At 44.1% G+C, this 14,383-nt stretch overlaps 1 protein-coding gene and 1 non-coding gene across 7 annotated transcripts in view; both read left to right on the plus strand.

Annotated features, from left to right (window-relative positions):
* Window positions 1-14,383, plus strand: part of PDE10A (phosphodiesterase 10A) — a 596,079-nt gene that overhangs the window by 537,596 nt on the left and 44,100 nt on the right. For all 6 annotated transcript variants that reach the window (XM_038769179.1, XM_038769195.1, XM_038769187.1 and 3 more), the window contains exons 13-17: window positions 1,014-1,200; window positions 8,200-8,342; window positions 8,622-8,705; window positions 10,528-10,678; window positions 12,539-12,694. In XM_038769179.1, the coding sequence (XP_038625107.1) occupies window positions 1,014-1,200; window positions 8,200-8,342; window positions 8,622-8,705; window positions 10,528-10,678; window positions 12,539-12,694 (721 nt within the window). The remainder of the gene's footprint in view (window positions 1-1,013; window positions 1,201-8,199; window positions 8,343-8,621; window positions 8,706-10,527; window positions 10,679-12,538; window positions 12,695-14,383) is intronic.
* LOC119924982 lies at window positions 4,592-4,729 on the plus strand. The gene has a single exon (XR_005449655.1). It is a non-coding gene; the product is annotated as a small nucleolar RNA SNORA7 (small nucleolar RNA).

The following is a 14,383-nucleotide window of genomic DNA, read 5'->3' on the forward strand; positions in this document are numbered from 1 at the left end:
CCTCAGTTACCTCATCTGTAAAATGGGGATTGACTGTGAGCCCCCTGTGGAACAACCTGATCACCTTGTAACCTCCCCAGCGCTTAGAACAGTGCTTTGCACATAGTAAGCGCTTAATTAATGCCATCATTATTATTAGATAGTACCATGCTTGACCTATAAGACCTTAACAAATGCCACAATTATTGTTGTTACTGATATTATTATTATCATTATCATTATTATTAAAAGAGGCAAAAGCCCAGGACAAGCAGCCCTCTAGGATTCAGGAAATTTTACATTTGTTCAATTAATTGAAACAATTTCACAGCATGATTTAACAGGATTGCAAACTTCCTCTTTGGAGCATAAAACCACAGGCCTGAAAAGCTCTGCCTTTCCTGAACATTAATGATTGAATGATTAAGAAGCGGTGTGGCCTAGCGGAAAGAGCACAGGCCTGCGAGTCAGAAGCCCTGGGTTCCAATCCCAGCTCCACGACTTGCCTGTTGTGGATAAGTCACTTCCCTTCTTGGTGCCTCAGTTCCCCCATCTGCAAAATGGGGATTCAATATCTGTTCTCCCGCCTATTTAAGCCACACACGGGGCCTGATTATCATGTATCCACCCCAGCGCTTGGCATATAGGAAGCGCTTAACAAATTCCACAGTTATTATTAAACCCCTAGCTGAGGAAAAAGCAAATCAAATAGGTAATGAAATTTGAAAGCCACCTTCATCTGTGGCTCTTTCAAATCCAGAGCCAGAGCAGTGTCGATAGGGCAGTGATGATGATCTCGAATATTATACTGTAAAGAAAACTAGTTGGAGTTGTTTTACCCCAATGTTCCAGTTTCTATCAATAGATGTATTGTTTCTGAGAGTGAATATGACGAAGCTTGAAATAAGTGAGTCACTGACGAATACTGACTATATATTTTCTAACCATCTTGTGCATTAGGGAATTCATTTCAGAAATAAACGGGAAAGCTGTTAATTGATATAGTTTTCTCTCTGTCTTTCACCATTCCACAGAGAAGTCGACCTATACACAGGCTATACGACCAGGAATATCTTGTGTATGCCCATTGTGAGCCGAGGGAGCGTAATAGGCGTCGTACAGATGGTGAACAAAATAAGTGGAAGTGCCTTCTCTAAAACGGATGAAAACAACTTTAAAATGTTTGCAGTCTTTTGTGCATTAGCCTTACACTGTGCTAACGTAAGTCGGTTCTCAAAACATTCCAAAGCCCATTTTTATGGTTTGTTTCATATTTTCTTAACAGATTGATTGTGGAAATAGTGTGAAGAAAGATTTTGTTGAAGATTCTGTTTTTATATGCTTTTTGGATGGAAGAATTCTTGCTTGTCTGGGTTGGATATTCAGAGGACTATGGGACAGTTAGCCTTTTTAAAATGATTAAATCAGGGCCTTCACAGACAATGGAAATGGCTGTTTTAGTTGCAAACAGGAGCAACTTTGATCTCCGCTGGGTAAAGAGGCTTGAGTTTGTAAAAATTCCTGTTTTCTGGAAGACTGAATCAGAGATGCGCCGTGGTGTTCCTGACCATAGGGGCTTTGCCCACCAGATTAGCAAGATTGGCATGATGCAGAGGAAAGTGCCTCTGGATGTTGGCCAGCTAAATCTTCCCTGTGCTGATCTTCAGGTCTTCAGAGGGGAGGTAGTGTCTGGGGACCACCCCCCGCCACAATCCCAATCCCTATTATAGGGTGGGATGTTTGGATGTCAGGTGAACAGAGCATTTTGTTCTGCATAGGGAATGTGTCCGCTATTTTGTTATATTGTACTCCCTAAGTGCTTAATACAGTGCTCTGACCACAGGAAGCTCTCAATAGATATCATTGACTGACTGACTGGCTTGGTTGTTTGCCTTTTCCTGCCCAAGACGCTTAGGCTGAAGGGAAATGGTATGGCCTAGTGGAAAGAGCAAGGGCCTAACAGTTTGAGGACCCGGGTGCTTCATTACCTACTGTGTGACCTCGGAAAGTCTCTTAACCACTCTGGGCTGCTGTTTCCTCAATTGTAAAATGGGGATTCAATACCTGTTCTCCCTCCTACTTGGGCTGTGAGCCTATGTGAGATATAGATGGTGTTTCACCTGATTAACTCATATCTACCCCGTGTGAACAGTGCGTAACACATATTAAATGCTTAATGAATATCACAGATACCATAGAAAGCCCTGGGCCCTAAAATAAGTAGCAATGCCCTACCACAAGGATATTCAGTGCATATTCTGACCATCACAAACTCCTCTTTCTGGGAGGCAGATGCTCCACATTGAAGCTGTCTACTTGTTTTGTTTTGTTGTCTGTCTCACCCTTCTAGACTGTAAGCCCGCTGTTGGGTAGGGACCATCTCTATATGTTGCCTATTTGTACTTCCCAAGTGCTTAGTACATTCATTCATTCATTCATTCATATTTATTGAGCGCTTACTGTGTGCAGAGCACTGTCCTAAGTGCTTGGGAAGTACAAGGTGGCAATATATAGAGATGGTCCCTACCCAACAACAGGCTCACAGTCTAGAAGGGGGAGACAGACAACAAAACAAAGCATGTGGAAAGGTGTCAAGTCATCAGAATAAATAGAAGTAAAGCTAGATGCACATCATTAACAAAATAAATAGGTTAGTAAATATGTACAAGTGAAATAGAGTAATAAATATGTACAAACATATATACAGGTGCTGTGGGGAAGGGAAGGAGGTAGGGTGGGAGGGGATGGGGAGGGGGAGAGGAAGGAGGGGGCTCAGTCTGGGAAGGCCTCCTGGAGGAGGTGAGCTCTCAGTAGGGCTTTGAAGGGAGGAAGAGAGCTGGCTTGGCGGATGTGCAGAGGGAGGGCATTCCAGGCCAGGGGGAGGATGTGGGCCGGGGGTCGATGGTAGGGCAGGTGAGAACGATGCACAGTGAGGAGGTTAGTGGCAAAGGAGCCGAGGGTGTGGGCTAGGCTGTAGAAGGAAAGAAGGGAGGTGAGGTAGGAGGGGGCGAGGTGATGGAGAGCCTTGAAAACAAGAGTGAGGAATTTTTGCCTGATGCATTGACTGGTAGCCACTGGAGATTTTTGAGGAGGGGAGTAACATGCCCAGAGCGTTTCTGCACAAAGATGATCTGGGCAGCGGCGTGAAGTATGAACTGAAGTGGGGAGAGACAGGAGGATGGGAGATCAGAGAGGAGGCTGATGCAGTCATCCAGTCGGGCTAGGATGAGAGAGTGAACCATCAGGGTAGCGGTTTGGATGGAGAGGAAAAGGCAGATATTGGCAATGTTGTGGAGGTGAGACTGGCAGGTTTTGGTGACGGATTGGATGTGAGGGGTGAAAGAGAGAGCAGAGTTGAGGATGACACCAAGGTTGCAGGCTTGTGAAACGGGAAGGATGGTACTGTCATCTACAGTGTTGGGAAAGTCAGGGACAGGGCAGGGTTTAGGAGGGAAGATAAGGAGTTCAGTCTTGGACATATTGAGTTTTACATGGTGGGCAGACATCCAGATGGAGATGTCCTGAAGGCAGGAGGAGACACAAGCCTGAAGAGAGGGAGAGAGAGCAGGGGCAGAGATGTAGATTTGGGTGTCATCAGCATAGAGATGATAGTTGAAGCCATGGGAACGAATGAGTTCACCAAGGGAGTGAGTGTAGATAGCGAACAGAAGGGGACCAAGAACTGACCCTTGAGGAACCCCTACAGTAAGGGGATGGGAGGGGGTGGAGGAACCCACAAAGGAGACTGAGAATGAATGGCCAGAGAGATGAGGAGAACCAGGAGAGGACGGAATCTGTGAAGCTAAGTTTGGATAGCGTGTTGAGGAGAAGGGAGTGAGTACAGTGAGGGGGTGAGTACAGTGCTCTGCACACAGTAAGCTCTTAATAAATACGATTGAATGAATGAATGAATCAGTTGACCAAGATTTCAGTGTCAGTTCCCGGAGCTTCCTGTTGGGAAAGAACCAGATACAGACTGGAAAGATGGATTTAAAATTAGAGAACCCATGTTGTGCAAGACACACCAGCGAATTAACAGAAAAGCACCAAGGGTAGTCAGATGCAAAGATCTTCAGAATAGCACTGATCCTGGACTAGAAATGAACAGAAACTATCTCTGTGCTGCATCAGCCTCCTCACAAATATCTGTAGCGCTAAAGTGTCCTTTCTCCAGTACATATTTCACTCTGCTACCCAGATGATGTCTCTAAAATGTCATACTGCACAGGTTTTCCCACACCTCAGAAACCTCTGAAGGTTGACCTGTTCCTCTCCACATCAGTCAATCAATCAGTGGAATTTATTGAGCAATTACTGTGTGCTGGGCCTTTTCTAAGTGCTTGGGAGAGTACAAAAAACAGAGTTGGAAGGTATGTGAGAAGCAGCATGGCCTAGTGCAAAGAGCAGGGACTTTGGAGTCAGAAGATCTGTGTTCTAATCCAGGTTCTGCCAATTGCTTGCTGTGTAATCTTGGGCAAGTCACTTCTCTGTGCCTTAGTTTCCTCAGCTGCAAAATGGGGATTAGATCCTACTCCCTCCTATTTAGTCTGTGAGCCCAGTGTGCGGCAGGGACTGTGTCCAACCTGATTAACTTGTATCTGTCCCAGAGCTTCCCCTCTCAGAGTTGTACCTGGAGAGTTTCCAGTCCTCTACCAGTCTCGACTATGGGAGGGAGAGTCAAGCAGAGGCCTTCCCATTCCGTTCCTAGCTTGGCCAGTGGCTAGCGAGTGGAAGGCAATCTGCTACTAGTCAAAACTCGCCTGTGCTGGTCAGCAGTGGCTTGGGAGAGAGTTGAGGGTGGCGACTCAAGTTTACTGCCTGGAAGGAGGCAACTGTAAACCACTCTCATATTTTTACCAAGAACGCTACCACTACCGGAACGATTACAGGTGGAGGATGGGGTATTCTGGGAGAAATATGTCCAAGGCATCGTTATGGGTCGGAGGCGACGTCATCCCAGAAGTTAGAGCAGTGCTTGACACATAGGAAGTACTTAACAAATATAATGATCATGAAGATTTTGATGATGATGATGATAATACATTCTCAGTCCACAATTAGCTTACATACTAGAGGGGGAGAATCGAGCAAAAACTCTCACCATTGGCTCTAAACCCTCAGTCAGCTTTCTCTTTTGTATTTACGTGCTCCCCCTTTCCACTACACCCCAGCTCACGATCTTCATTCCTTTTAAACCGATCTACTCTTCGGACTTGGTTCTCCTCTCTCCCACCATGAACCTCTTGCATGTCCTCTCCCCGAATCCTGGAACTCTGTCTTTATATCAAGACTGTATCCAAAATGGCTTAGCATCAGCTATGGGCTGTGTTAAATAGCTCCTCCTCGGTTCAGTTCTCCCGGCGTCATTATTTAACACCAGGCTTTGCTGATAAATTTTCTATGGATATTTGAGTCCCTCCCTTTGTCTTCCCACCTTCTCTTTCCTCTACCTCCCTTAAACCACAAATCAGGCTCACTTGTATAAAGTGAAGTTGCAAACTCTGCAGCTGCTGAACAGAAGGAAGGATCTGTGGAAAATTACACCCCCCACACCTCCCCTTCTGATTATTCACCGGCCAAGTTTTGCTGTTTTGGTGGTTTCATCGTGCAGAAATGGGCATCTTCAAAGCAGTCTGATTTGCAGCTACACCCAAACCCCCTTTGTCTGAATGGTTCGCAGAGCCAAGCTGACATTTAAGTCACCCCAGCCTCTTAGAAGCATACTAGATGTAAGCTCGGGTGTGTGCGTTCAGCCTCATCTCTGGGGAAGGTGAATGCGGATTTCCCTTTTTCCCTGTGAGGTAGATTGCTAACAGTGCGTGAACAGAGAAAGAATACACGAATCCACCTTTAGAACATGGTGTCAGAGAAAGGGGAGGGGGCAGGATTAATGTACTGCCAGATTAATGTCACCCTTGGTTCAGTGGCATCTGGAAGATCTGAAGAACAGAACCACCACACCTCATTCTCGTCAATAGTAACTTCCACAAAACCCTCCCTAAGGAGGGAGCCCCACTTTCTTTTTTTGCTGCCCCCGACTTCAGGTAGGGGTGACCCCACCAAGTAGCATGCTGGTGTCCCGGAAAAGTTAATGTCGCTCCCCAAGATGCCTCAGTCTCAACAGCGAGAGAAGGATTGTTCCCAGAGAGAATCTTCTCATTGAAGAACAGTTAACAAAGTTTGAAACATTTTCCTCCACCTGGCAAGGATAAAAGCTTGAGAAGCAACGTGGCCTGCAAGCTCTCTCTCTAAACTAATTGTGAGCAAGGAATGTGTCTGTTAACTCTGTTGTATTGTACTCTCCCAGGCGCTTCGTACCAAGCTCTGCTTTCCACCCTCCTTTCTCATATCCAACAGACAATGACTCTCCCCACTTCAAAACCTTATTGAAGGCACATCTCCAACAGGCTTTTCCTGACTAAGCCCCTCTTTCCTCTTCTCCCACTCCCATCTGCATAGTCCTGACTTGCTCGTTTAATTCACACACCCCCACTCCCATCCTCACAGCACTTATGTGTGTACCTGTCATTTATTCATATTAATGTCTGTCTCCCCCTCTAGACTATAAGCTCGTTGTGGGTAGGGGATGTGTCTGTTTATTGTTATATTATACTCTCCCAACTGCTTAGTATAGCTCTCTGCACACAGTGAGCACTCAATAAATACAAATGACTGACTGACTAAAAGCAAATCTCTGCAGTTCTCATACCACTGCAGAAACATCCGGAATCCTAAAATCCATTACTTCACATGCTGACCTGAATGTCTAAAAACCTGGTTGTACTTTGGACAGGGAGGGTTCAGATTATGCTAAATCAAAACTCATGGAACTTACACTCTTATTAAAATAAGCCACAGAGAAGACTTTGGGAAGATTTCTTGGTAACTCCTGGATAAATAGGAAATTCGTAAGACTCCTTTGCCAAGATAACTGCTTTTGAAAACAAATATGAAGTGATTAACTAACTCAAAATTTATACTAGGATATTAACCAACATTCTGGGGAAAATTGCCATTACTGCAACTTAGATAATTTTGCCTTTTCCTTTCAACACTTTGACTTCCCTGCACGAAGAAGAAAGCAGAATGCTTCTTCAGGATATCAGTATTCAAATATCTCGATAGCATACTATCTTGGCTTGGTTTATGCCATCGAGTCGTTTCCGACTGACTCCGTGGACACATCTCTCCCAAAACTTCCCACTCTCCACCTGAAATCATTCTGGTGGTGCATCCACTGAGTGTTTTTGTTAAAAATGGATCTCTGGTATGCTAAAATAGGTGCCTTTTACTGAATAGGATGTGAAAGATAGCACTTTGAAAAGTATGGATGTATGTACATTTAAATATATACATATTGTTTTTTGAAAATGTAGTTCTGTTGTGTTTTATCACTTGAATATTATTTTCACTTTTGATCCATTTTTTAAAAATCTTCAGAGCACATGGATGCACTGTATATTGTTCTCTGTAGAAACTGTACTTTATTTTCCACCCATTTTTGCTCAGTACTCTATTTTTATGGAACCCATTATGAGCACCACCCTAGGCATAGCTGTAATTCATATGGCCCAGAAAATAGAATAGAACAAAATAGTAGTGTATGTAGTCTTTTTAAAGATATTGATATGCAGATTCATGCTGTAGATATTTATGCTTTTAAAGCCTTTTTTTCCTAAGTTTTCAGAGAAAAAACAGTACAATAAAGAGGGAATGGACTGCCATGTAAGGACCACTTTGTAACATTTTAAATCATGGTCATGGAAAATCCTCTCTGCAGAGTTTTCACCCCAAATAGCATTGTTTGAGACCAAGTAGAGGCCCAGTAATCTGATTTTAGAAAAAGGGCATAGCAAAGAATAACAATTATGTGTTCCAAATATTGAACACTTATCAGTTTAATGATTTCATTTTGTCTAATGATGATCCTTCAGCTTAAAATATGCACCATAAGCATTCTCAAGAGATAATTCATCTTTAAGACTGCATGATAAGAGCAGAATCAGAAAAGTCGTGGTCCATTCCTTTTTCCATGGAGTGGATTTTAAAGAGATGTATTAAGGATTTGACTTCATGTCTCTGTGGGAGTGCATAGGAAGAGAATGGATGGAGAAAAATTGACTACTTAGTTGCAAAAGACAGTCATTAAAAGGCAGGTATTTTCAAGGGAAAACATCTACGTTTTACTTACGTACATTTCCTGTGGCATTAATTTTTCAGATGTATCATAGAATTCGCCATTCAGAATGCATTTACCGAGTAACAATGGAGAAGCTCTCCTATCACAGCATATGTACAGCAGAAGAGTGGCAAAATCTCATGCACTTCACTCTCCCATCACTCCTCTGCAAAGATGTTGAACTGTGAGTGTTTTGTGCCTTCTAGTTCAATTGCCTGGAATGTCATTTTTCGACTGAATATGCAGCCTAAAATTTTGTAGAAAACCATTACCTACTGTTTATTAGTTCTGTAGCACTGTTTGAACTGTGTCCACTAATTGTCAACTGTGGCTATTTCCTTCCTCTTTGAAAATACTGCCATAGCCACCCATACAGAACATACGTTCTCGATTCTCTGATTGAGAACTCGATATCAGCACAACTTGTTTGCTTATCAAATTAACTGACCTGTCTTAATTTCAGATACCACTTTGATGTCAGCCCATTTGAGGATATGTGGCCTGCAATCTTTGTCTATATGATCCATCAGTCCTGTGGGTCAGCCTGGTATGAATTAACACATCAGTATACTTTATTTCCATACTCTGGATAATGTCATTATATACTCACATTCAGCTCTGTAGATAATGTGAATAGGTACATTTGTAAATGAGTGTTCTTTCATAATTGGCTCAAAATCTTACATTGTGTTTAGAGTATCATCTGTATTGGAAAAAAATGGATTGCATGAATGAGTTTCATTTTTCAATGCAGGACATTTATTTCAAGTTCATGGGGAGATTTCTTAGCCTGAAGCAGTAGAATTAGTCCCAAAGAAGAAGAATATATCCCCATATCCTGTGGGATATTGACAATCACCTGTTTTAGTCAAATCAGGATTTAAATTAAATGAGGGAAATATGCAGTCTTAGGCAACTTGCAGATGTGCATCAAAGTTAGATGGGAAGATGAGGCCACCATGTGCATTAAGAGAGGATCGTCCTTTTTCTTTATACTTGGATTTTAGATAATTTCCCAAATGTAATGGTTCAGGAGACCGAATAATACTTCTTTCCATTCACCTTTTCCAAGTTCTTCTGTCCTTCATCTGTGAAATGGGGATTAATAATAATAGTAATGGTGGTATTTCTTAAGTGCTTTCTATGTTCCAGGCACTGTACCAAGTACTGGAGTGGATATAGGCAAATAAAGTTAGACACAGTCCCTTTCCCATTTGGGGCTCACAGTCTCAATCCCCATTTTATAAATGAGGTAACGGAAGCCCAGAGAAGTGAAGTAACTTCCCCATCATCACACACAGCAGACAAGTGGTGGAACCGTTATTAGAACCCATGACCTTCTCCCAGGCCCATGTAGAGAAGCAGCGTGGCTCAGTGGAAAAGAGCACGGGCTTTGGAGTCAGAGGTCATGGGTTCAAATCCCAGCTCCGCCACTTGTCAGCTGTGTGACTTTGGGCAAGTCACTTGACTTCTCTGTGCCTCAGTTCCCTCATTTGTAAAAATGGGGATGAAGACTGTGAGCCCCCCGTCAGGACAACCTGATCACCTTGTAACCTCCCCAGCACTTAGAACAGTGCTTTGCACATAGTAAGTGCTTAATAAATGCCATCATTATTATTATTATGCTCTAAGTCTGTGAGCCTCATGTGGGACAGGGACTGTGTCCAACCCAGTTTTCTTGTATTCTCCCCAGAGCTTAGAACAGTACCTGGCACATAGCACTCAACAATTATCATTATTATTAATAGCAGTAATGGGTGGACCTCGATTCTCTCCCCTGAGCCACAGAAGCAAGCGGATTAGAGTCCGCCGAGGGCTTCAGCCACAGCTTCATGATTAGGCAGGAAAATGAACTTCCTTCCCGAAGTCCACTCACCGACACTTGGCCCCTGAAAGAAGATGCTCTTCTCAGGGACCCAAATTTCTGCCCAGAGAGGTTACCCTGAGATTCCCCCAGCAGCACAGCTCTCAGAGCCCCTTTCAGAAGAATGTCAGGGACAGGGGGATGCAGCTTCACTTCAGTTGCGGAGCCAGTGAAAGGACAGAGAGAGCTGACTCGATTCTCCATGTCTCTGGAGCTATTATGATCACCCTCACTTCCTCCAAAGCCACACATCAGAGAATCAGGCTCAACGGATCGTGCCCTTGCAGCCCCTTCTATTCATTTATTCATTCGAGCATATTTATTGATTGCTTACTGTGTGCAGAGCACTGTATTTAGCACTTGGGAGAGTATAGTACAACAATAAACAGACACATTCCCTGTCCACAATGGGGTTACCATCTGGAGGGCAGCTTGGTTCTTCATAGATTTGAGAGATTGGTTTTTATTGTTTTTTAACTCTTCAACTCGTCTCCCTTTCACCCAGCTTTGAGCTTGAAAAACTTTGTCGTTTCATCATGTCCGTTAAGAAAAACTATCGGCGGGTACCGTACCACAACTGGAAGCATGCTGTTACCGTGGCACACTGCATGTACGCCATACTTCAGAACAATCAAGGGCTTTTTACCGATCTGGAGGTAGGTGCCCCTATGGAATTCAAGCTTTAATCACCCCAAAAGAAGAGATTTCAGGAAAATCCAACACCGTAATGCCGTTGTACAGTAACTGTCTCTCTGTGATCCCGGAGATACTGGCCCAAGGCACGCTATGATGCGAAAATCGGCATCGTTGTCTTCGTGATCAGTGTCACCGTTGGTATCTGTGGTGTGGCTACTTTTTGCGGAGTATTGACCTAGGCATTACTGCCCTGAGGAGCTTAAAGTCTAGTGGAGGAACTGACACTTCAAAATCACCAATGTGCAATCGTTAAAAGGATAAACAGGGAAAAGAATTACCGTATCAATCCAACTGCTATAAGCACCAGATTAGTCTTATTAAAGTTACTAATATTACATCTCTTCCACGAGACCTGCCCTCACAAAGCCCTCTTTTCCCATACTCCCTCTCCCTTCTGCACTTGGATGTGAACCCTTTGAGGACTTGATATCCAGGCCACCCTCAGCCCCACAGCACTTACGTTCATATCCATAAATTATTTTAACATCTATCTACTCCTCTAGATGCCAGGAACGTGTCTTTGAATTGTTATACCGTCCTCTCCCCAGCTCTTTGTAGTGCTCTGCACGCAGTAAGAGCTCAGTAACTATAATCATTTGATTAAAAAGGAAGCAGATGCAGTTGTCCAGCTGAAAGGAAAAGAGAACTCAGATCAGGGTGATGGACATAAGTGTGGAGAGAAAGGGAAGGATCCAGGGAATACTGTAGAGGAACCGTTAGTAAATGTGGGAGGTTAAAGAGAGGAAATGTAGAAGACTAGACTGTAAGATTGTTTGGGGGCAGGGAATGTGTCTATTTATTGTTGTACTGTACTCTCCCAAGTGCTCTGAACACTGTAAGCACTCAGTGAATACGAATGAATGAATGTGAGCTCTCTGTAGGCAGAGAACAGGTCGATGCTTCTGTTTTACTTTCTCAGCACTCTGTGCCATGTCCTGCATTCAGTCAATGTCATTTTTTGTTTTTATGGTATTCGTTAGGTGCTTACTACGTGCCAGGCACTGTACTGAGTTCTTGGGTAGATACAAACCGGTAGGATTGGACACGGTCCCTGTCCCACATGGGCTAACAACCTTCATCTCCATTTCACAAACGAAGGAACTGAGGCCCAGAGAAGTGAAGTGACAGGCCCAAAGTCAAACAGTGGGTGGAACTGGCATTAGAACTCATGTCCTTCTGACTCCCAAGGCTGGGCTCTCTCCAAAGGCCAAGCCATTTCTACTGTGACACCAAGATGGCAGGCCCCTTGAATTGGAACGATACCCAGGAATGGGACCCAGATGCATGGAGCTGCCAATCAGTGGTATTTTTTGAGCTCTTACTCTCTGCAGGGCACTGTACTAAACGTTTGGGAAAGTCCAAGACAAAACAATTGGTAGACATGTTCCCTGCCCACAAGGAACTTGAAGTCTAGAGGGAGGGAGGAAGTTTCAGTTCGGTTGAGAGACTTGGAGCCCCAGCTGGGACCTGATGATCTTGTATGTACTCCAGCGCTTAGTATGGTGCTTGGCACATAGTAGGTACTTAACAAACTCCAACGTTATTATCCTTATTATTGTTATTATTACTAGGAACACAGTGTATGTGGAATGAAGGAACTGCCCTCTAAACTGCTGGCTCCTTGTGGGCAGGGAACGTTTCTACCAACTTGTATTCTCCCAATTGCTTAGGATAGGGCTCTGCGCACAGTTAGCTCTCAATAAATACCATTAATTGGTCAATTGGCGCATGCCAGGGGAGGGTATCTGTGAATGATTGATATGAATGAATGGTGTAGGGCTCCTTACACTATGTTTCCTTCCCACCGAACACCTCATTAGCGCAAAGGACTCCTGATCGCATGCCTCTGCCATGACCTGGATCACCGCGGATACAGCAATAGCTACCTTCAGAAATTCGATCACCCTCTGGCTGCCCTCTACTCCACTTCCACCATGGAGCAGCATCACTTTTCCCAGACGGTGTCCATTCTCCAGGTAAGGTGACTGAAGGAGCCGCCTTTCACCCATGCCTGACCATGCCTCACTTCATTCCCCAACACACTGTAACATTCGTAGCTGCTTTCCATCCACAGGGCCCACTCTCTCCTGTACGTGAGAGAATAACAAGGCCCCGTTTTATTTTAAGAGCAGGGGCTCCATTCACATTACAACATAGTCCTTAGTAGTCAATCTTCTGTGGGGAAGCAGTGTGGCTAAGTGGAAAAAGCACGGAGCTGGGAGTCAGAGGAGCCGGGCTCTAATCCCGCCTTCGCCACGTACAAGCTGTGTGAACTTGGCAAGGCACTGAACTTCTCTACACTTCTGTTCCCTCATCTGCAAAATGGGGATGCAAAACCTGTTCTCCCTCCTACTTAGACGCTGAGACCCTTGTGTGACCTAATTATCTTGTATCTATCCCAGCGCTTAGTATGGTGCTTGGCACCTTGAGAGCGCTTGACAAATAGCAAAATCATCATTTATTATTACTACCTGTAACTGATCTTAAACTAGTGTGCAGTGAAGCCCTCTTCATGGAAAGTGTATGGTATCCAGGCTAGCCCCGGAACAAGTTTGGTAATGATAATAAGTGACTAAGGGCGAAATCAAAAAGAATATTATTCATTAATTCAGTTGTATTTATTGAGCACTTACTGTGTGCAGAGCACTATACTAAGCACTTGGAAAGTACAATTCAGCAACAAAAAGAGACAATCCCTGCCCACTACGGGCTCACAGTCTAGAAGGGGGAAGACAGACATCCCAAACAAGTAAACAGGCAGTAAAAATATCAGTGTTTCTGGGATTTTTAACTGCAGAAGCTAAGAAGGAGCTAAAATATATAGCAGTCCTTTGGTTAAATGAACACCAAAAAATGTGCTAAAATGGAAGTTGCCGCATATCCTTGCTCTTATATATCTTGCTTTCCAGTCCCTGATGGTGCTGGCTCTCATTTGTTTCCCAAAGTGAGCATATCCTTTTCCTGAACTAACAACCCATTCCTCCATTGACTGTCTTCTCTGTTCATTCCTGCTGTAATCACTAAGGGAATTTGATGTGGTCTTGGTTATGAAAAACGAACCTAACCAAACCAAATCTTGGGGTAGTCTGATGTAAGCTCCTCATGGGCAAGGATCTTGTTTACTAACTCTGTCGTACTCTTTCCAAGCCCACAGTCCAGTGCTTTGCACAGAGTAAGCACTCAATAGATTCCACTGATTGAGGGTTCATTATCAACATGGACAAGCTGAAACCAATCGCTTTATAGTCTTCCTGATCTAGTAGGTAAAACTCCCTTGTGATTTGGAGAAGTGAATAGCTTTGGCCCATTACAAGAGCTGGTTGTGACTTCTATCGGAGCTCAGTCGAAACCACCAAAATGACCGTGTGGCCTGGTGGATAGAGCCCGGGCCTGGGAATCAGAAGGACCTGGGTTCTAAATCCAGCCCGGCCACTTGCCTGCCGTGTGACCTTGGGCAAGTCACTTCATTTCTTTGTGCCTCAGTGACCTCATCTGTAAAATGAGGATTAAGACTGTGGGTACCACTTGTGTCTACCCCAGCTCTTAGTACAGTGCCTGGCATATGTTAAGTGCTAAAATCCATATTATTGTCTGAATTAGGCATTGCGGGTGCTTACTGGAGATGATATTGATGGAAGGGTCTCGAGCTCCTTGTGAGCAGGCAA

This window comes from Tachyglossus aculeatus, chromosome 2 (assembly GCF_015852505.1).
Source record: "Tachyglossus aculeatus isolate mTacAcu1 chromosome 2, mTacAcu1.pri, whole genome shotgun sequence".
Taxonomy (NCBI): Eukaryota; Metazoa; Chordata; class Mammalia; order Monotremata; family Tachyglossidae; genus Tachyglossus; species Tachyglossus aculeatus.